Source organism: Coregonus lavaretus (genome assembly GCF_964263955.1).
Source record: "Coregonus lavaretus genome assembly, chromosome: 11".
NCBI classification, from domain to species: domain Eukaryota; kingdom Metazoa; phylum Chordata; class Actinopteri; order Salmoniformes; family Salmonidae; genus Coregonus; species Coregonus lavaretus.
Genome location: NC_139998.1, coordinates 60,668,428 through 60,694,622, shown reverse-complemented (window position 1 = coordinate 60,694,622; position 26,195 = coordinate 60,668,428). Strand labels below are relative to the sequence as shown.

General features: G+C 47.6%; 1 protein-coding gene across 1 annotated transcript in view; it reads right to left on the bottom strand.

Annotated features, from left to right (window-relative positions):
* LOC311137100 (transmembrane protein 45A-like) overlaps positions 1–26,195 on the bottom strand; it is a 59,129-nt gene that overhangs the window by 24,231 nt on the left and 8,703 nt on the right. The window contains exons 2-4 of the mRNA XM_084171433.1: positions 12,444–12,663; positions 5,670–5,885; positions 5,286–5,470 (exon numbers count right to left, since the gene is read on the bottom strand). Of these exons, the coding sequence (XP_084027559.1) occupies positions 5,286–5,470; positions 5,670–5,885; positions 12,444–12,645 (603 nt within the window). The 5' untranslated portion in view covers positions 12,646–12,663. The remainder of the gene's footprint in view (positions 1–5,285; positions 5,471–5,669; positions 5,886–12,443; positions 12,664–26,195) is intronic.

Genomic DNA, 26,195 nt, shown 5'->3' with positions numbered 1-26,195 from the left:
GGCTACATACAGGGGGTACCAGTACCGAGTCAATGTGCGGGGGCACCGGTTAGTCGAGGTAATTGAGGTAATATGTACATGTAGGTAGAGTTATTACAGTGACTATGCATAGATAATAAACAGAGAGTAGCAGCAGCGTAAAAGGAGGGGGGGGGGGGGGGGGGACAATGCAAATAGTCTGGGTAGCAATTTGATTAGATGTTCAGGAGTCTTATGGCTTGGGGGTAGAAGCTGTTTAAAAGCCTCTTGGACCTAGACTTGGCGCTCCGGTACCGCTTGCCGTGCGGTAGCAGAGAGAACAGTCTATGACTAGGCTGGCTGGAGTCTTTGACAATTTATAGGGCCTTCCTCTGACACCGCCTGGTATAGAGGTCCTGGATGGCAGGAAGTTTGGCCCCAGTGATGTACCCTCTGTAGTGCCTTGCGGTCGGAGGTCGAGCAGTTGCCATACCAGGCAGTGATGCAACCAGTCAGCATGCTCTCGATGGTGCAGCTGTAGAACCTGTTGAGGATCTGAAGACCCATGCCAAATCTTTTCAGTATCCTTAGGGGGAATAGGTTTTGTCGTGTCCTCTTCACGGCTGTCTTGGTGTGCTTGGACAATGTTAGTTTGTTGGTGATGTGGACACCAAGGAACTTGAAGCTCTCAACCGTCTCCACTACAGCCCCGGCGATGAGAATGGGGGCGTGCTCAGTCCTCTTTTTTTCCCTGTAGTCCACAATCATCTCCTTTGCCTTGAGCACGTTGAGGGAGAGGTTGGCAGATGTGTTGTTACCTACCCTTACCACCTGGGGGCGGCCCGTCAGGAAGTCCATGATCCAGTTGCAGAGGGAGGTGTTTAGTCCCAGGGTCCATAGCTTAGTGATGAGCTTTGAGGGCACTATGGTGTTGAACGCTGAGCTGGAGTCAATGAATAGCATTCTCACATAGCCCCGTCGATGAGAATGGGGGCGTGCTCGGTCCTCTTCTTTTTCCTGTAGTCCACAATCATCTCGTTTGTCTTGATCATGTTAAGGGAGAGGTTGTTGTCCTGGCACCACACGGCCAGGTCTCTGACCTCCTCCCTATAGGCTGTCTCGTCATTGTTGGTGATCAGGCCTACCACTGTTGTGTCATCGGCAAACTTAATGATTTTGTTGGAGTCGTGCCTGGCCATGCAGTCATGAGTGAACAGGAAGTACAGGAGGGGACTGAGCACGCACCCCTGAGGTGCCCAAGTGTTGAGGATCAGCGTGGCGGATGTGTTGTTACCTACCCTTACCACCTGGGGGCGGCCCGTCAGGAAGTCCAGGATCCAGTTGCAGAGGGAGGTGTTTAGTCCCATGGTCCTTAGCTTAGTGATGAGCTTTGAGGGCACTATGGTGTTGAACGCTGAGCTGTAGTCAATGAATATCATTCTTACATAGGTGTTCCTTTTGTCCAGGTCTGAAAGGGCAGTGTGGAGTGCAATAGAGATTGCATCATCTGTGGATCTGTTGGGGCGGTATGCAAATTGGAGTGGGTCTAGGATTTCTGGGATAATGGTGTTGATGTGAGCCATGACCAGCCTTTCAAAGCACTTCATGGCTACAGATGTGAGTGCTACAGGTCGGTAGTCATTTAGGCAGGTTACCTTAGTGTTCTTGGGCACAGGGACTATGGTGGTCTGCTTGAAACATGTTGGTATTACAGACTCAGACAGGGAGAGGTTGAAAATGTCAGTGAAAACACTTGCCAGTTGGTCAGCGCATGCTCGGAGTACACGTCCTGGTAATCTGTCTGTGAATGTTGACCTGTTTAAAGGTCTTACTCACATCGACTACGGAGAGCGTGATCACACAGTCGTCCAGAACAGCTGATAATCTCATGCATGTTTCAGTGTTACTTGCCTTGAAGCGAGCATAGAAGTAATTTAGCTCATCTGGTAGGCTCGTCTCACTGGGCAGTACCCCTCTCCTTCTCTCTCTCTGTCACTGGGCAGCTCACGGCTATGCTTCCCTTTGTAGTCTGTAATAGTTTTCAATCTTAGTCCTGTATTTACGCTTTGCCTGTTTGATGGTTCGTCTGAGGTTATAGCGGGATTTCTTATAAACGTCTGGATTAGTGTCCCGCTCCTTGAAAGCGGCAGCTCTACCCTTTAGCTTAGTGCGGATGTTGCCTGTAATCCATGGCTTCTGGTTGGGGTATGTACGTACAGTCACTGTGGGGACGACGTCATTGATGCACTTATTGACGAAGCCAGTGACTTATGTGGTGTACTCCTCAATGCCATCGGAAGAATCCCAGAACTTATTCCAGTCTGTGCTAGCAAAACAGTCCTGTAGCTTAGCATCTGCTTCATCTGATCACTTTTTTATTGACCGTGTCACTGGTGCTTCCTGCTTTAATTTGATTGTAAGCAGGAATCAGTAGATTAGAAATATGGTCAGATTTGCCAAATGGAGGGCGAGGGAGAGCTTTGTATGCGTCTCTGTGTGTGGAGTAAAGGTGGTCTAGAGTTTTTTTCCCTCTGATTGCACATTTAACATGCTGGTAGAAATTAGGTAGAACGGATTTAAGTTTCCCTGCATTAAAGTCTCCGGCCACTAGGAGCGCCGCCTCTGGATGAGCGTTTTCCTGTTTGCTTATGACCGTATACAGTTCATTGAGTGCAGTCTTAGTGCCAACATCGGTTTGTGGTGCTTAATAGACAGCTACGAAGAATATAGATGAAAACTCTCTTGGTAAATAGTGTGGTCTACAGCTTATCATGAGATACTCTACCTCAGGCGAGCAAAACATCGAGACTTCCTTAGATATCGTGCACCAGCTGGTGTTTACAAATATACATAGACCGCCACCCCTTGTCTTACCAGAGGCTGCTGTTCTATTCTGCCAATACAGTGTATAACCCTCCAGCTGTATGTTATTCATGTCTTTGTTCAGCCACGACTCTGTGAAACATAAGATATTACAGTTTTTAATGTCCCGTTGGTAGGATATTCGTGGCTGTAGTTCGTCCACTTTATTATCAAGCGATTGTAAATTGGCCAATAGTATCAATGGCAAAGGCAGATTAGCCACTTGTCGCCGGCTCCTTACCAAGCACCCCGATCTCCTTCCGCGATATCTCCTTTTCTTTCTACTGCGAATGACGGGCCCTGTCGGGTGTCTGGAGCAAATCCCTCTTGTCCGACTCATTAAAGAAAAATGTTTTGTCCAGTTCAAGGTGAGTAATCGCTGTTCTGATGTCCAGAAGCTCTTTTCGGTCATAAGAGACGGTAGCAGCAACATTATGTACAAAATAAGTTACAAACAATGCGGGAAAAAAACACACAAAATAGCACGTTGGTTAAGAGTCCATAAAACAGCAGCCATCCCCTCCGGCGCCAGCACTGAAGCCTACTTGACCACAGTAGCCTACTTGACCACAGTAGCCTACTTGACCACAGTAGCCTTCTTGACCACTGACTGAAACTGTTACTTAAAGCTGTGACAAACACAATGACTTTGGGACTTTAACATTAGAATGCTGTTATAGAGTGTTTGATTAGAGCTTATGGTCCCTTAGTCCTCTACTTCAACTCTACATCAAACACATACTGTGGGGAGAACAAGTATTTGATACACTGCCGATTTTGCAGGTTTTCCTACTTACAAAGCATGTAGAGGTCTGTCATTTATCATAGGTACACTTCAACTGTGAGAGACGGAATCTAAAACAAAAATCCAGAAAATCACATTGTATGATTTTTAAGTAATTCATTTGCATTTTATTGCATGACATAAGTATTTGATACATCAGAAAAGCAGAACTTAATATTTGGTACAGAAACCTTTGTTTGCAATTACAGAGATCATACGTTTCCTGTAGGTCTTGACCAGGTTTGCACACACTGCAGCAGGGATTTTGGCCCACTCCTCCATACAGACCTTCTCCAGATCCTTCAGGTTTCGGGGCTGTCGCTGGGCAATACGGACTTTCAGCTCCCTCCAAAGATTTTCTATTGGGTTCAGGTCTGGAGACTGGCTAGGCCACTCCAGGACCTTGAGATGCTTCTTACGGAGCCACTCCTTAGTTGCCCTGGCTGTGTGTTTCGGGTTGTTGTCATGCTGGAAGACCCAGACACGACCCATCTTTAATGCTCTTACTGAGGGAAGGAGGTTGTTGGCCAAGATCTCGCGATACATGGCCCCATCCATCCTCCCCTCAATACGGTGCAGTCGTCCTGTCCCCTTTGCAGAAAAGCATCCCCAAAGAATGATGTTTCCACCTCTATGCTTCACGGTTGGGATGGTGTTCTTGGGGTTGTACGCATCCTTCTTCTTCCTCCAAACACGCCGAGTGGAGTTTAGACCAAAAAGCTATATTTTTGTCTCATTAGACCACATGACCTTCTCCCATTCCTCCTCTGGAGTTGACAAACTTCAGACGGGCCTGGACATGCGCTGGCTTGAGCAGGGGGACCTTGTGTGCGCTGCAGGATTTTAATCTATGACGGCGTAGTGTGTTACTAATGGTTTTCTTTGAGACTGTGGTCCCAGCTTTCTTCAGGTCATTGACCAGGTCCTGCCGTGTAGTTCTGGGCTGATCCCTCACCTTCCTCATGATCATTGATGCCCCACGAGGTGAGATCTTGCATGGAGCCCCAGACCGAGGGTGATTGACCGTCATCTTGAACTTCTTCCATTTCTTTATAATTGCGCCAACAGTTGTTGCCTTCTCACCAAGCTGCTTGCCTATTGTCCTGTAGCCCATCCCAGGCTTGTGCAGGTCTACAATTGTATCCCTGATGTCCTTACACAGCTCTCTGGTCTTGGCCATTGTGGAGAGGTTGGAGTCTGTTTGATTGAGTGTGTGGACAGGTGTCTTTTATACAGGTAACGAGTTCAAACAGGTGCAGTTAATACAGGTAATGAGTGGAGAACAGGAGGGCTTCTTAAAGAAAAACTAACTGGTCTGTGAGAGCCGGAATTCTTACTGGTTGGTAGGTGATTATGCAATAAAATGCAAATTAATTACTTAAAAATCATACAATGTGATTTTCTTGATTTTTGTTTTAGATTCCATCTCTCACAGTTTAATTGTACGTATGATACAAATTACAGACCTCTACATGCTTTGTAAGTAGGAAAACCTGCAAAATCGGCAGTGTAACAAATACTTGTTCTCCCCACTGTACATGAACACACACAAGAGAGAAATAGTCTGTGCATCCCCACTGGCACCCTATTCCTTATATAGCATCATATTATTATATACTATATATGGCACCTCTATTCCCTATACACCCTACCCCCCTGGTCTGTAAAGGGAATGACTGACCTGCCAGAACCAGCTCCCCTGCAGGATGGTGAGTGATGCTCTCAGCAGCTCCAGCAGAACGTTTCCTCTGTGGAACACCTCCAGAAAGGACACCATGGCCTCTCCAAACACACAGAACAGCAGCAGCTGGTGAACATGGACATCTAGCATAGCTCTGCCGTGGAGGTGGTAAAGGAACAAGAACCCTGGGAAACACAGAACAAACATCAGTAACGTGATGGCGCGCCAGTCCACGCATTACAGCCCCATTGACTTGAATAGGGATGTCCATTCTAGTGGTGATTCTATTTCTATGGCTGTAACACTGCATGTGGCTAGCTAATGACCAAAGCACTCTACCTCAGGACAACATCTCCATCTCCTCTGTCTCACCAGTCGTCTTACCTTCTATGAAGAAGGCGATGGCCAGCATTAGTCTGTCGAGGGCCAGTGGAGCGGCGTCCGTGGTGGTGTGTACAATGAGAGACATGGCTCCAGCCAGGCCAAAGAAGAGATACATGGTGGAGTGCTGCCAGTTATGGAGTCTGTCCCAGTGATGCTCACTGTAGTCATACAGGTGAAGCCGCGGCCCGTCTGCTACAAACTGCTCCGCCAGCATCCCTGGAACACAGAACATCACCATTCTCTTAAACGGAGAAAAGATCCTTGGTCTCTTAGAAACTTCTAGTCTCCCTCTGCCATAAATTACCATCAACAGTCCAGAAACAGCAACAATGTCTCATCCTAAAATGATAATTTCTTAAGTCATAATTGACATCCTAACACTCCCAGTTTGTCTGATCATCACCAGTCTGTTGTTTAACTACAGACAGCGCTAGTATATGGTGAATGTTCTAAATGGATGGAACGAACCGGTGCTCTGCACCCTATTCCGTAGAGAACTGCGCGAGGAGGTCCAGACGGATTTGGCGTGCCGGGACGACAACCTTTCCTTGGACACACTCATCGCAATGGCCATCCGTCTGGGCAACCTCCTTCAGGAGCGCCGGCACCTCCTTCGCCCCTCGCTCTCCTTCTTTGGCCGTCCTGAGGCAGAGCCTGAACCCATGGAGATAGGGGTCACACACCTCTCCGCAGTAGAGCGGCGTCGCCGGAGCAGCTGGGGCTGTGTTCCTATTGATGCCAGATGGGGCACCGGCTCCAGTGTCCGGTGTGACCCAACCAGAGGTCCACTGGGGCAGGGGGACGGCCCCGTGATCATCCGTCTCCCAGGGTAGGCGTGAGTATTCCTTCTTCATCGTTTTCCGCCAAACCCTTCCTGGTTTCCATTTCACTGGCTGGCTGTCCCTCAGGTGTTGTCTCTACTGCTCTAGTGGACTCCGGTGCCGCAGGGAATTTCATCGACCAGACCCTTGTCTCCTCCTTGAACATCACCTCATACCCGCTCTCCTTTTCCGGTCCAAGCCCTGGATAATCAACCATTGGGATCCGGCACTATCACGCACATCACAGTACCACTGACCCTCACCGTGGGACCCCACCACCAAGAAAGGAAAGCCTTCCCTTCCTCATCACCACTGCACGGGTTCACAAAGTCATCCTCGGCCTCCCGTGGCTCCAACGTCATAACCCCACCAATATCCTGGTCGAGGATGGAAATCACAGCCTGGGCACCAGGATGAAGGAAGACCTGCTTTCCCTTACCTTGTGGTTCCACGTCAGTTGAGAGTCCTGTGAGTGCCCTCCAGCTCATCATTCTGTCCTACCGTATCATTGGCCCCGTGTTTTAGGACGTAGATGTGGACATCCGCCAGGCTCTGTAGAGGGAACCCGCTCCTGCTACCTGTCCTCCTGAGCGCCTCTACGTCCCCACGGGGGTGAAGGATTGGCTGCTGACCTGGGCGCACACATCCCTCGCCGCTGAACACCCAGGTTTCACCCGCACCATTCAATCCATCTCCACAAAGTACTGGTGGCCCACCTTGGCAGAGGACGTCGCCCGCTATGTCACAAACAAAATCTCCCCGGCATGCTCCGGCAGAGAAACTCCTTCACCTTCCCGTGCCTCAGCGGCCTTGGTCCCATATGTCCATAAATTTCGTTACTGATCTCTCTCCGTCTGATGGTTTCACCACCATTATGGTTGTTGGAGACAGATTCTCTAAATCCTGCCGTTTTATCCCTCTCTCTGGTCTCCCTACCGCTCTCCAGGTTGCTGAGGCACTGTTCCAGGTCTTCCGGCACTATGGCCTTCCGGAGGACATCGTCTCCGACCGTGGCCCTCAATTCACTTTGTGGGAATGGAAAGCCTTCATGGAGAAGCTGGGGGCCACGGTCAGCCTCACATCCGGGTCCCGGCCTCAGTCCAACGGGCCAGTGGAGAGGACCAACCAGGAGCTGGGGAGGTTCCTGAGGAGTCACTCCTGGGCCCGGTTCCTTCCCTGGGCAGAGTACGCCCAGAACTCACTTCATCACTCCTCCACCGGGCTGACTCCCTTCCAGTGCGTCCTGGGGTATCAGCCGGCCCTGGGCCCATGGACCCCGAGCCAGACCGAAGCCCCTGCGGTGGACGAGTGGTTTCGAAGGAGCAGGTGGATCGCTACCGCAGTGAGGCTCCTGTGTTCCATCCTGGTGATCGCGTCTGGCTCTTCAACAGGAACCTCCTGCTCCGTCTGCCTTGCCGGAAGCTGAGCCCCCAGTTTGTGGGGCCCTTCAAGGTCCTCCGGAGGGTCAACGAGGTAACGTACCGTTTACAACTCCCCACCAACTACATGTTTCCCTCCTCATGGTTCCTGGTCCTCTGGCTGATGCCGTCCCCTGCGACACCCCTACTCCTCCCCTGGATATCAATGGGATCGCTGCCTATGCCGTCAGGTCCCTGCTGGACTCCCGACGTCGTGGGGGTCGGCTTCAGTACCTGGTGAACTGGGAGGGGTAAGGTCCAGAGGAGCGCTGTTGAGTCCCGGTGGCCGACATCCTGGACCGCAACATCGTCCGGGATTTCCATCTCCGCTGACAGGCCCGCTCCTCGCCCTCGCGGCCGTCCTCCTGACCAGGTAATGTCATGCCTACTCCCACTCCCCCTCCCCCTCTCCAGCGCTCGACGTCGCCGGTCCTGGCAACCATCATTATGCACACCTGGACTTCATCATTACCTTGATGACCTTCCCTTTATTTAGCCCTCAGTAGCTTCAGTCATAAAGCAGTATTGGTTTGTTTTCATTCACGTTCTGTAGTCTTCGCAAGTTTTAAAAAAATCTGCATTCTTCATTATTAAACTCTCCTTCTGCTTCCTGACTCCCGGTGAATACGTGACAGATACATGCTTAAAAATAGCCCTTTGAACGTAGTATGCTACAGTACTGTCAATTACAGCACATTACACTGTTTTCACATTTCACACTTGCACTATCTATTAAAATTGACTGAACATCACATTTCCATAATTTCTATCCCAATAATAGAAATCAATATTTACTGAACAAAAATATAAACGCAACATGCAACAATTTCAGAGATTTTACTGAGTTACAGTTCATATAAGGAAATCAGTCAATTGAAATAAATTCATTAGGCCCTAATCTATGAACTTCACATGACTGGGAATACAGATATACATCTGTTGGTCACAGATACCTTAAACAAAATGGGCCTCACAATGGGCCTCAGGATCTCGTCACGCTATCTCTGTGCATTCAAATTGCCATTGATCAAATGCAATTGTGTTCGTTGTCCGAAGCTTATGCCTTCCCATACCATAACCCCACCGCCAACATGGGGCACTCTGTTCACAACGTTGACATCCGCAATAACATCTGATAAATATGTGTATGCGACCAATACCATTTTATTTGACGCCATACACGTGGTCTGCAGGTGAAGAAGCTGGAGGTCCTGGGCTGGCGTGGTTAACGTGGTCTGCAGTTGTGAGTGAACATTCAATTCTCTGGCAACAGCTCTGGTGGACATTCCTGCAGTCAGCATGCCAATTGCGCGCTCCCTCAAAACCTGAGACATCTGTGGCATTGTGTTGTGTGACAAAACTGCACATTTTTGAGTGGCCTTTTATTGTCCCCAGCACAAGGAACACCTGTGTAATGATCATGCTATTTAATCAGTTTCTTGATTTGCCACACCTGTCAGGTGGATGCCTGTGCCATTAAACCCCTACAACTCATCCAGAATGCTGCATTCCGTCTGGTGTTCAACCTTCCCAAGTTCTCTCACGTCACCCCGTTCCGCCGCACACTCCACTGGCTTCCAGTTGAAGCTCGCATCTGCTACAAGACCATGGTGCTTGCCTACGGAGCTGTGAGGGGAACGGCACCTCCGTACCTTCAGGCTCTGATCAGTCCCTACACCCAAACGAGGGCATTGCGTTCATCCACCTCTGGCCTGCTGGCCCCCATACCTCTGCGGAAGCATAGTTCCCGCTCAGCCCAGTCAAAACTGTTCGCTGCTCTGGCACCCCAATGGTGGAACAAGCTCCCTCACGACGCCAGGACAGCGGAGTCACTCACCACCTTCCGGAGACACTTGAAACCCCACCTCTTTAAGGAATACCTGGGATAGGATAAAGTAATCCTTCTACCCCCCCTTACCCCACCCCAAAGAAAGAAAAAAAAAACATATTGTAAAGTGGTTATCCCACTGGCTATAAGGTGAATGCACCAATTTGTAAGTCGCTCTGGATAAGAGCGTCTGCTAAATGACGTAAATGTAATTATCTTGGCAAAGGAGAAAAAGAATTGTGCACAAACTTTGAGAGAAACAAGTGTTTTGTGCGTATAGAACATTTCTGGGATCTTTTATTTCCGCTCATGAAACATGGGACTAACACTTTACATGTTAAGTTTATATTTTTTTTCAGTGCCTTCGGAAAGTATTCAGACCCCTTGACTTTTTCCACATTGTTACGTTACAGAATTATTCTAAAATCGATTAAATAAAAAAATGTCCTCAGCAATCTACACACAATACCCCATAATGACAAAGCAAAAACAGGTTTGTAGACATTTTAGCAAATGTATTACAAATAAAAAAACGGAAACACCTTATTTACATAAGTATTCAGACCCTTTACTATGAGACTCGAAATTGAGCACAGGTGCATCCTGTTTCCATTGATCATCCTTGAGATGTTTCTACAACTTGATTGGAGTCCACCTGTGGTAAATTAAATTGATTGGACATGATTTGGAAAGGCACACACATGTCTATATAAGGTCCCACAGTTGACAGTGCATGTCAGAGCAAAAACCAAGCCATGAGGTCGAAGGAATTGTCCGTAGAGCTCCGAGACAGCAGTGTCGAGGCACAGATCTGGGGAAGGGTACCAAAAAATGTCTGCACCATTGAAGGTCCCCAAGAACACAGTGGCCTCCATCATTCTTAAATGGAAGAAGTTTGGAACCACCAATACTCTTCCTAGAGCTGCCCGCCCCGGCCAAACTGAGCAATCAGGGGAGAAGGGCCTTGGTCAGGGAGGTGACCAATAACCCGATGGTCACTCTGACAGAGCTCCAGAGTTCCTCTGTGGAAATGGGAGAACTTTCCAGAAGGACAACCATCTCTGCAGCACTCCACCAATCAGCCCTTTATGGTAGAATGGTCAGACGGAAGCCACTCCTCAGTAAAAGGCACATAACAGCCCACTTGGAGTTTGCCTAAAGGCACCTAAAGGACTCTCAGACCATGAGAAACAAGATTCTCTGGTCTGATGAAACCAAGATTGAACTCTTTGACCTGAATGCAAAGCGTCACATCTGGAGGAAACCTGGCACCATCCCTACGGTGAAGCATGGTGGTGGCAGCATCATGCTGTGGGGATGTTTTTCAGCGGCAGGGAGACTATTCAGGATCGAGGCAAAGATGAACGGAGCAAAGTACAGAGAGATCCTTGATGAAAACCTGCTCCAGAGCGCTCAGGACCTCAGACTGGGGCGAAGGTTCACCTTCCAACAGGACAACAACCCTAAGCACACAGCCAAGACAATGCAGGAGTGGCTTCGAGACAAGTCTCTGAATGTCCTTGAGTGGCCCAGCCAGATTCCGGACTTGAACCCAATCGAACATCTCTGGAGAGACCTGAAAATAGCTGTGCAGCAACGCTCCCCATCCAACCTGACAGAGCTTGAGAGGATCTGCAGAGAAGAATGGGAGAAACTCCCCAAATACAGGTGTGCCAAGCTTGTAGCATCATACCCAAGAAGACTCGAGGCTGTAATCGTTGCCAAAAGGTTCTTCAACAAAGTACTGAGTAAAAGGTCTGAATACTTATGTAAATGTGATATTTACGTTTTTCATTTTTAATAAATTTGCACAAATGTCTAAAAACCTGTTTTTGCTTTGTCACTATGGGGTATTGTGTGTCGATTGATGAGAGAAAAACAACAATTTAATAAATTTTAGAATAAGGCTTAAACGTAACAAAATGTGGGAAAAGTCAAGGGGTCTGAATACTTTCCGAATGCGCTGTATATATAAAAAAATATGTATTTTTTTTAAATGCATTTCTTTCTTCACAAAAGTAGTGCACTGGGCCTTTACTACTCCTGTATGAGCAAAATAGCCGTCAGCAGCGCCGGGAGAACCCCCCCCCCCCCCCCCCCCCCCCCCCTCCCCTTGGGGTCACATACCAAAATGTGTGGACTGTTGTCATTTTGGATAATGTTTCTGCTATGTAAATGGCATATATTACAGTTTTACAGTACTGTATTGCCCAATGCAATTTTAGTAAAGTGATTTGATTTGTTACATAGAGATTTATTTTTGTAACTTATTCTGAAGTAAAATCAGAATAGCTATCATTATAGTAGTACATTGGAGTATACAGTTGAAGTCGGAAGTTTACATACACCTTAGCCAAATACATTTAAACTCAGTTTTTCATAATTCCTGACATTTAATCCTAGTAAAACTTCCCTGTCTTAGGTCAGATAGGATCACCACTTTATTTTAAGAATGTGAAATGTCAGAATAATAGTAGAGAGAGTGATTTATTTCAGCTTTTAATTATTTCATCACATTCCCAGTGGGTCAGAAGTTTACATACACTCAATTAGTATTTGGTAGCATTGCCTTTAAATGTGCTTTGAGTTTTGAAACAACTGCCTTTTTGATGATCTGTTTTGAGTTTTGTACTAAGAGTTGTGAAAATTGAACCAAAGCGATAAAAAAAACATCTATCATGTGGATGCTCAGGGTGTTGATGCTCACCAACCACAGAGAAGAAAAGGGTGACGGATCCCTCGATGACTTCCAGGCGGCGCTGTGTGGATCGGCTGGCCAGGCGGGTGGAGGTGGAGCCCAGACTCTTGTTCCTGCGGGTGGCGTACCATAGAGAGTACTTTCCCGCCCACCACAGGCCCGCGATCAGGAAGAAACTACCTGGCAACGCATGGCCCTTAAAACTACCCATAATCCTTCACTGGAATACCTGGAACACAGAGAGAGGGGACGGATGATGTCACAACTCAGATACTGTCAGAAGAGTCTGATATCTGGTGAAGAGAAAAATATCTTATTCTTAAATTGAGCAACAAGAAATGTGGTGACAGACATTGGTATTACCAGTACGACCACTCATTCAGTTACTGTTGAGAATCGTTTGTGTGGTAGAAGAAATACATCCAAGCATGCTTCTCCTTCTCCTGAGCATCCGAGCATGTCCATAATGGGAAATACCGAACAGTCAGGAGACCAGAACCAAACAGCTCTCTGTTAAAGGAGACCAGAACCAAACAGCTCTCTGTTAAGCCCCCAAATCTCTCATCTGCACCTGGGCAGGTGAGAAAACAGAGGAGCTTCGAAGCTGGCTCACTTCTGGTTGGGTGGAGGCTCAATCTGGGTAGGAAGGGTGGAGGCTACTGGGTGGAGGCTACTGGGTAGAGGCTACTGGGTAGAGGCTACTGGGTGGAGGCTACTGGATAGAGGCTACTGGGTGAAGACTACTGGGTAGAGGCTACTGGGTGGAGGCTACTGGGTAGAGGCTACTGGGTAGAGGCTACTGGGTGGAGGCTACTGGGTAGAGGCTACTGGGTAGAGGCTACTGGGTGGAGGCTACTGGATAGAGACTACTGGATAGAGGCTACTGGGTAGAGGCTACTGGGTAGAGGCTACTGGGTAGAGGCTACTGGGTGGAGGCTACTGGGTAGAGGCTACTGGGTAGAGGCTACTGGGTGGAGGCTACTGGGTAGAGGCTACTGGGTAGAGGCTACTGGGTGGAGGCTACTGGATAGAGACTACTGGATAGAGGCTACTGGGTAGAGGCTACTGAGTGGAGCCCACATGGTAGAGGCTACTTGGTTGCTAAGCTTGGGGTTGGGTGGAGTCTACTAGGTGGAGGCTACTGGGTAGAGGCTTCTGGGTGAAGGCTACTGGGTAGAGACTACTGGGTGGAGGCTACTGGGTAGAGGCTACTGGGTGGAGGCTACTGGGTGGAGGCTACTGGGTGGAGGCTACTGGGTAGAGGCTACTGGGTGGAGGCTACTGGGTAGAGGCTACTGGGTAGAGGCTACTGGATAGAGGCTACTGGGTGGAGGCTACTGGGTAGAGGCTACTGGGTGGAGGCTACTGGGTAGAGGCTACTGGGTGGAGGCTACTGGGTAGAGGCTACTGGGTAGAGGCTACTGGGTAGAGGCTACTGGGTGGAGGCTACTGGGTAGAGGCTACTGGGTAGAGGCTACTGGGTGGAGGCTACTGGGTAGAGGCTACTGGGTGGAGGCTACTGGGTAGAGGCTACTGGGTAGAGGCTACTGGGTAGAGGCTACTGGGTGGAGGCTACTGGGTAGAGGCTACTGGGTAGAGGCTACTGGGTAGAGGCTACTGGGTGGAGGCTACTGGGTAGAGGCTACTGGGTGGAGGCTACTGGGTAGAGGCTACTGGGTAGAGGCTACTGGGTAGAGACTACTGGGTGGAGGCTCAGTTTGAGCTGGGACATTGGGTAGAGGGTAGTGGGTGGAGGCTCAGTTTGAGCTGGGACATTGGGTAGAGGGTAGTGGGTAGAGGCTACTGGGTGGAGGCTCAGTTTGAGCTGGGACATTGGGTAGAGGGTAGTGTCACATAGGTAGCTAGGTCCTGTGTGGCTCAGTTGGTAGAGCATGGTGCTGTGGGTTTGATTCCCACGGGGGACCAGTACGGCTAGAACACTGGATTATAGTGTCTACATTGGGGACCAGTACAGCTAGAACACTGGATTATAGTGTCTACATTGGGGACCAGTACGGCTAGAACACTGGATTATAGTGTCTACATTGGGGGACCAGTACGGCTAGAACACTGGATTATAGTGTCTACATTGGGGACCAGTACGGCTAGAACACTGGATTATAGTGTCTACATTGGGGACCAGTACGGCTAGAACACTGGATTATAGTGTCTACATTGGGCACCAGTACGGCTAGAACACTGGATTATAGTGTCGACATTGGGGACCAGTACGGCTAGAACACTGGATTATAGTGTAGTATGAAAATATATGCAATCACTACTGTAAGTCGTTCTGGATAAGAGTATCTGCTTAGTGAAAAAATGAAATAATAAAATGATATACCTCCAAAATCACATTGCTGTCACGCCTCTTTTGGGTGTCTGGAGAATTTTTGTATAACCCGAAACGGCTAGAATATTGGCCGCTGGATTATAGTGTCTACATTGTCATTGGATGTTACATTTCAAAAACCTTCCCTCCATATGCCCGTAGAAGGGCACTTGTGTTTGTTATGTTCGTCACTGTTTTCCGACCAGGTAGGACACATTTTGCAGAGTTCCTCCGTATGCTAGTTCACAACATTTCAGAACACAGAAGAAAACATGGAGGAAAAACTTAATTCTGTCGATGAAAGCATTCCAACTCGAGTCGATGACAGCGTTCCAACTGTAGTCGATGACAGCGTTCCAACTGTAGTCGATGACAGCGTTCCAACTGTAGTCGATGACAGCGTTCCAACTGTAGTCGATGACAGCGTTACAACTGTAGTCGATGACAGCGTTCCAACTGTAGTCGATGACAGCGTTCCAACTGTAGTCGATGACAGCGTTCCAACTGTAGTCGATGACAGCGTTATAACTGTAGTCGATGACAGCGTTCCAACTGTAGTCGATGACAGCGTTACAACTGTAGTCGATGACAGCGTTATAACTGTAGTCGATGACAGCGTTATAACTGTAGTCGATGACAGCGTTATAACTGTAGTCGATGACAGCGTTCCAACTGTAGTCGATGACAGCGTTCCAACTGTAGTCGATGACAGCGTTACAACTGTAGTCGATGACAGCGTTACAACTGTAGTCGATGACAGCGTTCCAACTGTAGTCGATGACAGCGTTACAACTGTAGTCGATGACAGCGTTCCAACTGTAGTCGATGACAGCGTTCCAACTGTAGTCGATGACAGCGTTCCAACTGTAGTCGATGACAGCGTTATAACTGTAGTCGATGACAGCGTTCCAACTGTAGTCGATGACAGCGTTCCAACTGTAGTCGATGACAGCGTTCCAACTGTAGTCGATGACAGCGTTCCAACTGTAGTCGATGACAGCGTTACAACTGTAGTCGATGACAGCGTTATAACTGTAGTCGATGACAGCGTTATAACTGTAGTCGATGACAGCGTTCCAACTGTAGTCGATGACAGCGTTACAACTGTAGTCGATGACAGCGTTACAACTGTAGTCGATGACAGCGTTCCAACTGTAGTCGATGACAGCGTTACAACTGTAGTCGATGACAGCGTTACAACTCGTCTTACTGATATTGAATATTATGTTTTTATCTTGAGGTGATTTGTACCGCTGTGTTTTCAATACGCCAGGCCAAACTGAGCAATCGGGGGAGAAGGGCCTTGGTCAGGGAGGTGACCAAAAACACGATGGTCACTCTGAAAGAGCTCCAGAGTTCCTCTGTGGAGATGGGAGAACCTTTTTCAGCGGCAGGGACAGGGAGACTAGTCAGGATCGAGGGAAAGATGAACGGAGCAAAGTACAGAGAGATTATTGATGGAAACCAGCTCCAGAGCGCTCAGGACCAAGACAATGCAGGAGTGGCTTCCGGACAAGTCTCTGAATGTCCTTGAGTGGCCCAGCCAGAGCCCGGACTTGAACCCGATCTAACGTCTCTGGAGAGACCTGAAAATAGCTGTGCAGCGACGCTCCCCATCCAACCTGACAGAGCTGCAAAGAAGAATGGGAGAAACTCCCCAAATACAGGTGTGCCAAGCTTGTAGCGTCATACCCAAGAAGACTCAAGGCTGTAATCGCTGCCAAAGGTGCTTCAACAAAGTATTTACATTTACATTTACATTTTAGTCATTTAGCAGACGCTCTTATCCAGAGCGACTTACAGTTAGTGAATACATTTTTTTTTTTTTTATATACTGGCCCCCCGTGGGACTGAAGTACTGAGTAAAGGGTCTGAATACTTATGTATATGTGAATTTCCGTTAAAAAAATACATATATTTTGCTAAAATGTCTAAAAATCTGTTTTACCTTTGTCATTATAGGGTATTGTGTGTAGATTAATGAGGGGAAAAAACGATTTAATCCATTTTAGAATAAGGCTGTAATATAACAAAATGTGGAAAAACTAAAGGGGTCTGAATACTTTCCGAATGCACTGTATGTATCTAGATGGAGAGTCGTTCAACCACAGCATATCTATTAATTGGTCTATTTACATCTCAACAGCTGAGTCTCATCGTTTGTTCCCTTGAATAAATGAAATTAATTGACAGAGACAGACTTAGCTGAAGCTGGTAAACCAGAGGAAAATAAACTCATGGACTAGACTCTCTACACAGTATAACTACTGATAGACTAGTTACTAGACTCTCCACACAGTATAACTACTGATAGACTAGTTACTAGACTCTCCACACAGTATAACTACTGATAGACTAGTTACTAGACTCTCCACACAGTATAACTACTCATGGACTAGACTCTCTACACAGTAAAACTACTAGATAGCCAGAGAGTAGAGCATTGCAGTAGTCTAATCTAGAAGCGGCAAAAGCATGGATTAGCTTTTCTGCATCATTTTTGGACAAAACATTTCTGATTTTTACAATGTTACGAAGATGAAAAAAAAGCTTCCCTTGAAATATTATTGATATGTTGATATGTTGATAGGGTCCAGAGTAACGCCGAGGTCCTCCACAGTTTTATTTGAGACGACTGTTCAACCATCAAGATTAATTGTCAGATCCAACAGCAGATCTCTTTGTTTCTTGGGAACTAGAACTAGAATCTCTGTTTTGTCCGAGTTTAAAAGTAAAACATTTGCCGCCATCCACTTCCTTATGTCTGAAACACAGGCTTCCAGGGTAGGACATTTTGGGGCTTCACCATGTTTCATCGAAATGTACAGCTGTGTGTCGTCCGCATAGTAGTGAAAGTTGACATTGTGTTTTCGAATGACATCACCAAGAGGTAGAATATAAGATCTAAACCAGGCAAGAACTTGTCCTTGTAGACCAATTAGGGTTTCCAATCTCTCCAAAAGAATGTTGCGATCGATGGTGTCAAAAGCAGCACTAAGGTCTAGGAGCACGAGGACAGATGCAGAGCCTTGGTCTGACGCCATTAAAAGGTCATTTACCACCTTCACGAGTGCAGTCTCAGTACTATGATTGGGTCTAAAACCAGACTGAAGTGTTTCGTATACATTATTTGTCTTCAAAAAGGCAGTGAGTTGCTGCGCAACAGTTTGTTTGTTTTTTATTAGAGGACTGCGAGATTCGATATAGGCCTGTCATTTTAAAAAACATTTTCCAGGTCAAGGTTTGGCTTTTTCAGGAGAGGCTTTATTACTGCCACTTTTAGTGAGTTTGGTTCACATCCAGTGGATAGGGAGACGTTTATGATGTTCAACATTGGAGGGCCAAGCACAGGAAGTAGCTCTTTCAGTAGTTTAGTTGGAATAGGGTCCAGTAGGCAGCTGGAAGGTTTAGAGGCCATGACTATTTTCGTGAATGTGTCGAGAAATACAGGATTAAAAAAACTTGAGTGTCTCCATTGATCCTAGGTCCTGGCAGTTCTGTGCAGACTCAGGACAGCTGAGCTTTGGAGAAATACGCAGATTCAAAGAGGAGTCTTAATTTGCTTTCTAATGATCATGATCTTTTCGTCAAAGAAGTTCATGAGTTCAACATTTTGGATTGTTCTTATTCTCCTCAATTAGGTTGGAAAAGTAGGCTGATCGAGCAGCAGTGAGAGCTCTTCGATTTTGCACGGTACTGTCTTTCCAAGCTAGTCGGAAGACTTTTGGTGGATGCCATTTCCGTTCCAAGTTTCTGGAAGCTTGCTTCAGGGCTCTGGTATTTTCTGTATATCAGGGAGCTAATTTCTTGTGACAAATGATTTCGTTTTAAGGGGTGTGACTGCATCTAGGGTATTACGCAAGGTTAAATTTAGATCCTCAATTAGGTGGTTAACAAATGTTTGTACTCCGACGTCCTTGGGTAGGTGTAGGGAGTCTGGAAGGGCATCTAGAAATCTTTGGGTTGTCCGAGAATATATAGCACTGCTTTTGATAATCCTTGGTTGGGTCTGAGCAGATTATTTGTTGCTATTGCAAACGTTATAAGATGGTGGTCCGATAGTCCAGGATTATGGGTAAAAACATTTAGATCCACAATATTTATTCCACGGGACAAAACAGGGTATGACTGTGGCAACGTGTAGGTCCGGAGACATATTGGACAAAACCCACTGAGTCGATGATGGCTCCGAAAGCCTTTTGGAGTGGGTCTGTGGACTTTTCCATGTGACTATTGAAGTCACCAAACATTATAAATACTATCTGCCATGACTACAAGGTCCGATAGGAATTCAGGGAACTCAGTGAGGAACGCTGTATACGGCCCAGGAGGCCTGTTAACAGTAGCTATAGAAAGTTATTGAGTAGGCTGCATAGATTTCATGACAAGAAGCTCAAAAAACGACATTTTTGGGGGGGATAAATATAAATTTTCTGTCGTAAATGTTAGCAACACCTCCGCCTTTGCTGGATGCATGGAGGATATGGTCACTAGTGTAACCAGGAGGAGAGGCCTCATTTAACACAGTCAATTATTCAGGCTTGAGCCATGTTTCAGTCAGGCCAATCACATCAAGGTTATGATCATGATTAGTTAATTGACAATGACTGCCTTGGAAGTGAAGGATCTAACATTAGTAGTCCTATTTTCAGATGTGAGATATTATCACAATCTCTTTCAATAATGACAGGAACGGAGGTCTTTATTCCAGTGAGATTGCTAAAGCGAACACCGCCATGTTTAGTTTTGCTCAACCTAGATCGAGGCACAAACACTGTCTCAATGGGGAAAGCTGAGCTGACTACACTGACTGTGCTAGTGGCAGACTCTACTAAGCTGGAAGGCTGGCTAACAGCCTGCTGCCTGGCCTGCACCCTGTCTCATTGTGGAGCTAGAGGAGTTAGATTCCTGTCTATGGTGGTAGATAAGATGAGAGCACCCCTCCAGCTAGGATGGAGTCCATCACTCCTCAGCAGGCCAGGCTTGGTCCTGTAACACCCCTCCAGCTAGGATGGAGTCCATCACTCCTCAGCAGGCCAGGCTTGGTCCTGTAGCACCCCTCCAGCTAGGATGGAGTCCATCACTCCTCAGCAGGCCAGGCTTGGTCCTGTAGCACCCCTCCAGCTAGGATGGAGTCCATCACTCCTCAGCAGGCCAGGCTTGGTCCTGTAGCACCCCTCCAGCTAGGATGGAGTCCATCACTCCTCAGCAGGCCAGGCTTGGTCCTGTAACACCCCTCCAGCTAGGATGGAGTCCATCACTCCTCAGCAAGCCAGGCTTGGTCCTGTAGCACCCCTCCAGGGTCCGTCACTCCTCAGCAGGCCAGGCTTGGTCCTGTAGCACCCCTCCAGCTAGGATGGAGTCCATCACTCCTCAGCAGGCCAGGCTTGGTCCTGTAGCACCCCTCCAGCTAGGATGGAGTCCGTCACTCCTCAGCAGGCCAGGCTTGGTCCTGTAGCACCCCTCCAGCTAGGATGGAGTCCATCACTCCTCAGCAGGCCAGGCTTGGTCCTGTAGCACCCCTCCAGCTAGGATGGAGTCCATCACTCCTCAGCAAGCCAGGCTTGGTCCTGTAGCACCCCTCCAGGGTCCGTCACTCCTCAGCAGGCCAGGCTTGGTCCTGTAGCACCCCTCCAGCTAGGATGGAGTCCATCACTCCTCAGCAGGCCAGGCTTGGTCCTGTAGCACCCCTCCAGCTAGGATGGAGTCCGTCACTCCTCAGCAGGCCAGGCTTGGTCCTGTAGCACCCCTCCAGCTAGGATGGAGTCCGTCACTCCTCAGCAGGCCAGGCTTGGTCCTGTAGCACCCCTCCAGCTAGGATGGAGTCCGTCACTCCTCAGCAGGCCAGGCTTGGTCCTGTTTGTGGGTGAGTCCCAGAAAGAGTAACAGTTATCTACAAATTATATATTTTGGGAGGGGCAGAAAACAGATTTCAACCAGCGATTGAGTTGTGAGACTCTGCTGTAGAGCTCATCACTCCCCCTAACTGGGAGGGGGCCAGAGACAATTAATAGATGCCGACACATCTTTCTAGCTAATTTACACTCTGAAGCTATGTTGCGCTTGGTGACCTCTGACTGTTTCATCCTAACATCGTTGTTGGCGACGTGGATAACACCAGTTCTAGTCTCAGCCAGCACCATCTTCAGATTAGCCTTTACGTCGGTAGCCCTGCCCCCTGGTAAACAGTGTATGATCGCTGGATGATTCTTTTTAAGTCTAATATTGCGGGTAATGGAGTCGCCAATGACTGGGGTTTTCAATTTGTCCGAGCTAATGGTGGGCGGCTTCGGCGGCTCAGACCCCGTAATGGGTGGAGGAGAGACCTGAGAATGCTCGGCCTCTGACTCCGACTCGTTGCTTAATGGGGAGAACCGGCTGAAAGTTTGTCGACTGAATGAGCGACACCGGTTGAGCATGCCGACAGCATTTCTTTACAGAAGCCTTGAAATAAAGAGTCCTGTAGAACCATGTCCAGATAAAGGGTCCTGTAGAACCATGTCCAGTTAAAGGGTCCTGTAGAACCATGTCCAGATAAAGAGTCCTGTAGAACCATGTCCAGATAAAGAGTCCTGTAGAACCATGTCCAGATAAAGGGTCCTGTAGAACCATGTCCAGATAAAGGGTCCTGTAGAACCATGTCCAGATAAAGCCTCCTGTAGAACCATGTCCAGATAAAGGGTCCGGGGTGAAAAAGTTGAATGAAAAAAGTCGAGCGAGGACTAAACGAAGACGTTGGTAAATGTGTTAAATGCAGAGTTTTGATTAAATGGTTATTAAAAGTAAAAAATGAAAGGTTTGGCAGGTAGCCAAGTATCAACAAACACTACAGCAGCATAGAGACAAGTCAGGAACCCCTTATTCATTTAGGCTAACCCCAGACTTAGTCAGCCAGATGTGGTGATAAACAGCTGTTACTCTCAGCTGTTCCTGTTGGACCCTGTGATATCTGTTCCTGTTGGACCCTGTGATATCTGTTCCTGTTGGAGCCTGTGATATCTGTTCCTGTTGGAGCCTGTGATATCTGTTCCTGTTGGACCCTGTGATATCTGTTCCTGTTGGAGCCTGTGATATCTGTTCCTGTTGGACCCTGTGATATCTGTTCCTGTTGGACCCTGTGATATCTGTTCCTGTTGGAGCCTGTGATATCTGTTCCTGTTGGAGCCTGTGATATCTGTTCCTGTTGGACCCTGTGATATCTGTTCCTGTTGGAGCCTGTGATATCTGTTCCCGTTGGACCCTGTGATATCTGTTCCTGTTGGAGCCTGTGATATCTGTTCCTGTTGGAGCCTGTGATATCTGTTCCTGTTGGACCCTGTGATATCTGTTCCTGTTGGAGCCTGTGATATCTGTTCCTGTTGGACCCTGTGATATCTGTTCCTGTTGGAGCCTGTGATATCTGTTCCTGTTGGAGCCTGTGATATCTGTTCCTGTTGGACCCTGTGATATCTGTTCCTGTTGGAGCCTGTGATATCTGTTCCCGTTGGACCCTGTGATATCTGTTCCTGTTGGAGCCTGTGATATCTGTTCCTGTTGGAGCCTGTGATATCTGTTCCTGTTGGACCCTGTGATATCTGTTCCTGTTGGAGCCTGTGATATCTGTTCCCGTTGGACCCTGTGATATCTGTTCCTGTTGGAGCCTGTGATATCTGTTCCTGTTGGAGCCTGTGATATCTGTTCCTGTTGGACCCTGTGATATCTGTTCCTGTTGGAGCCTGTGATATCTGTTCCTGTTGGACCCTGTGATATCTGTTCCTGTTGGACCCTGTGATATCTGTTCCTGTTGGAGCCTGTGATATCTGTTCCTGTTGGAGCCTGTGATATCTGTTCCTGTTGGACCCTGTGATATCTGTTCCTATTGGAGCCTGTGATATCTGTTCCTGTTGGAGCCAGTGATATCTGTTCCTGTTGGAGCCAGTGATATCTGTTCCTGTTGGAGCCAGTGATATCTGTTCCTGTTGGAGCCTGTGATATCTGTTCCTGTTGGAGCCTGTGATATCTGTTCCTGTTGGACCCTGTGATATCTGTTCCTATTGGAGCCTGTGATATCTGTTCCTGTTGGACCCTGTGATATCTGTTCCTGTTGGACCCTGTGATATCTGTTCCTGTTGGAGCCTGTGATATCTGTTCCTGTTGGAGCCTGTGATATCTGTTCCTGTTGGAGCCAGTGATATCTGTTCCTGTTGGAGCCTGTGATATCTGTTCCCGTTGGACCCTGTGATATCTGGTCCTGTTGGAGCCTGTGATATCTGTTCCTGTTGGAGCCTGTGATATCTGTTCCCGTTGGACCCTGTGATATCTGGTCCTGTTGGAGCCTGTGATATCTGTTCCTGTTGGAGCCTGTGATATATGTTCCTGTTGGAGCCTGTGATATATGTTCCTGTTGGACCCTGTGATATCTGGTCCTGTTGGAGCCTGTGATATCTGTTCCTATTGGAGCCTGTGATATTTGTTCCTGTTGGAGCCTGTGATATCTGGTCCTGTTGGAGCCTGTGATATCTGTTCCTGTTGGACCCTGTGATATCTGTTCCTGTTGGACCCTGTGATATCTGTTCCTGTTGGAGCCTGTGATATCTGTTCCTGTTGGAGCCTGTGATATCTGTTCCTGTTGGAGCCTGTGATATCTGTTCCCGTTGGACCCTGTGATATCTGTTCCTGTTGGAGCCAGTGATATCTGTTCCTGTTGGAGCCTGTGATATCTGTTCCTGTTGGAGCCTGTGATATCTGTTCCTGTTAGTCTGTGATATCTGTTCCTGTTGGAGCCTGTGATATCTGTTCCTGTTGGAGCCTGTGATATCTGTTCCTGTTGGAGCCTGTGATATCTGTTCCTGTTGGAGCCTGTGATATCTGTTCCTGTTGGAGCTAGTGATATCTGTTCCTGTTGGAGCCTGTGATATCTGTTCCTGTTGGAGCCTGTGATATCTGTTCCTGTTGGAGCCTGTGATATCTGTTCCTGTTGGAGCTAGTGATATCTGTTCCTGTTGGAGCCTGTGATATCTGTTCCTGTTGGAGCCTGTGATATCTGTTCCTGTTGGAGCCTGTGATATCTGTTCCTGTTGGAGCCTGTGATATCTGTTCCTATTGGAGCCTGTGATATCTGTTCCTGTTGGTCCAAAAAGGTAACTTTATAAACAAGCTAGTGAAAAGGAGAGAGCCAAGATCCAGTGCCACTCAGGGGAATGGAAACAATAATATGACTGCATACATATACAGAGGCTGCAGACAGCGGGCTGTGTCACTCCAACTATAAGAATCAATCCATCCTTGACCGGCAAATTCATTCCAACAGACTTTCAATGTCCTTATTAGTCCTTAAATCCTTCCATAAAGTGTAAGGGTTGGGGTGAGGTGTGACCCAGGTGCGGTGCAGGATAGACAGTAGGCAAGGATGGTGAAACAAGGATCTTTACTGGTGGTCCAAAGACCAGGATACAAAACAACAGACTATACACGAAAACAAATGAGGAGCACATAGGTCTCCAAAAAACAGGCTGACAGCAAACAATACGAAATACTAACTCTGACTGGAAAAACACAATGACACAGGGAGAACACTTCTCGAGTACCTGTAACTCCGTCACGTGATCCGACACTGATACGTACTGCTTGACATCAAGGAACTAGCAGAGAAAACTGAGCAAGGGAACACAGGGAAGTGAGGGCATAAATACACAGGTGAATCAGATAGCCACAGGTGACACCAATAGGCAGATAATTAGTCCCGACTGTGAGTGAGGAGGTGCCAATGGTTGTCGGAGGAATGAGCGACACCGGTTGAGCATGCCGACAGCATTTCTTTACAGAAGCCTTGAAATAAAGAGTCCTGTAGAACCATGTCCAGATAAAGGGTCCTGTAGAACCATGTCCAGTTAAAGGGTCCTGTAGAACCATGTCCAGATAAAGAGTCCTGTAGAACCATGTCCAGATAAAGAGTCCTGTAGAACCATGTCCAGATAAAGGGTCCTGTAGAACCATGTCCAGATAAAGGGTCCTGTAGAACCATGTCCAGATAAAGCCTCCTGTAGAACCATGTCCAGATAAAGGGTCCGGGGTGAAAAAGTTGAATGAAAAAAGTCGAGCGAGGACTAAACGAAGACGTTGGTAAATGTGTTAAATGCAGAGTTTTGATTAAATGGTTATTAAAAGTAAAAAATGAAAGGTTTGGCAGGTAGCCAAGTATCAACAAACACTACAGCAGCATAGAGACAAGTCAGGAACCCCTTATTCATTTAGGCTAACCCCAGACTTAGTCAGCCAGATGTGGTGATAAACAGCTGTTACTCTCAGCTGTTCCTGTTGGACCCTGTGATATCTGTTCCTGTTGGACCCTGTGATATCTGTTCCTGTTGGAGCCTGTGATATCTGTTCCTGTTGGAGCCTGTGATATCTGTTCCTGTTGGACCCTGTGATATCTGTTCCTGTTGGAGCCTGTGATATCTGTTCCTGTTGGACCCTGTGATATCTGTTCCTGTTGGACCCTGTGATATCTGTTCCTGTTGGAGCCTGTGATATCTGTTCCTGTTGGAGCCTGTGATATCTGTTCCTGTTGGACCCTGTGATATCTGTTCCTGTTGGAGCCTGTGATATCTGTTCCCGTTGGACCCTGTGATATCTGTTCCTGTTGGAGCCTGTGATATCTGTTCCTGTTGGAGCCTGTGATATCTGTTCCTGTTGGACCCTGTGATATCTGTTCCTGTTGGAGCCTGTGATATCTGTTCCTGTTGGACCCTGTGATATCTGTTCCTGTTGGACCCTGTGATATCTGTTCCTGTTGGAGCCTGTGATATCTGTTCCTGTTGGAGCCTGTGATATCTGTTCCTGTTGGACCCTGTGATATCTGTTCCTATTGGAGCCTGTGATATCTGTTCCTGTTGGAGCCAGTGATATCTGTTCCTGTTGGAGCCAGTGATATCTGTTCCTGTTGGAGCCAGTGATATCTGTTCCTGTTGGAGCCTGTGATATCTGTTCCTGTTGGAGCCTGTGATATCTGTTCCTGTTGGACCCTGTGATATCTGTTCCTATTGGAGCCTGTGATATCTGTTCCTGTTGGACCCTGTGATATCTGTTCCTGTTGGACCCTGTGATATCTGTTCCTGTTGGAGCCTGTGATATCTGTTCCTGTTGGAGCCTGTGATATCTGTTCCTGTTGGAGCCAGTGATATCTGTTCCTGTTGGAGCCTGTGATATCTGTTCCCGTTGGACCCTGTGATATCTGGTCCTGTTGGAGCCTGTGATATCTGTTCCTGTTGGAGCCTGTGATATCTGTTCCCGTTGGACCCTGTGATATCTGGTCCTGTTGGAGCCTGTGATATCTGTTCCTGTTGGAGCCTGTGATATATGTTCCTGTTGGAGCCTGTGATATATGTTCCTGTTGGACCCTGTGATATCTGGTCCTGTTGGAGCCTGTGATATCTGTTCCTATTGGAGCC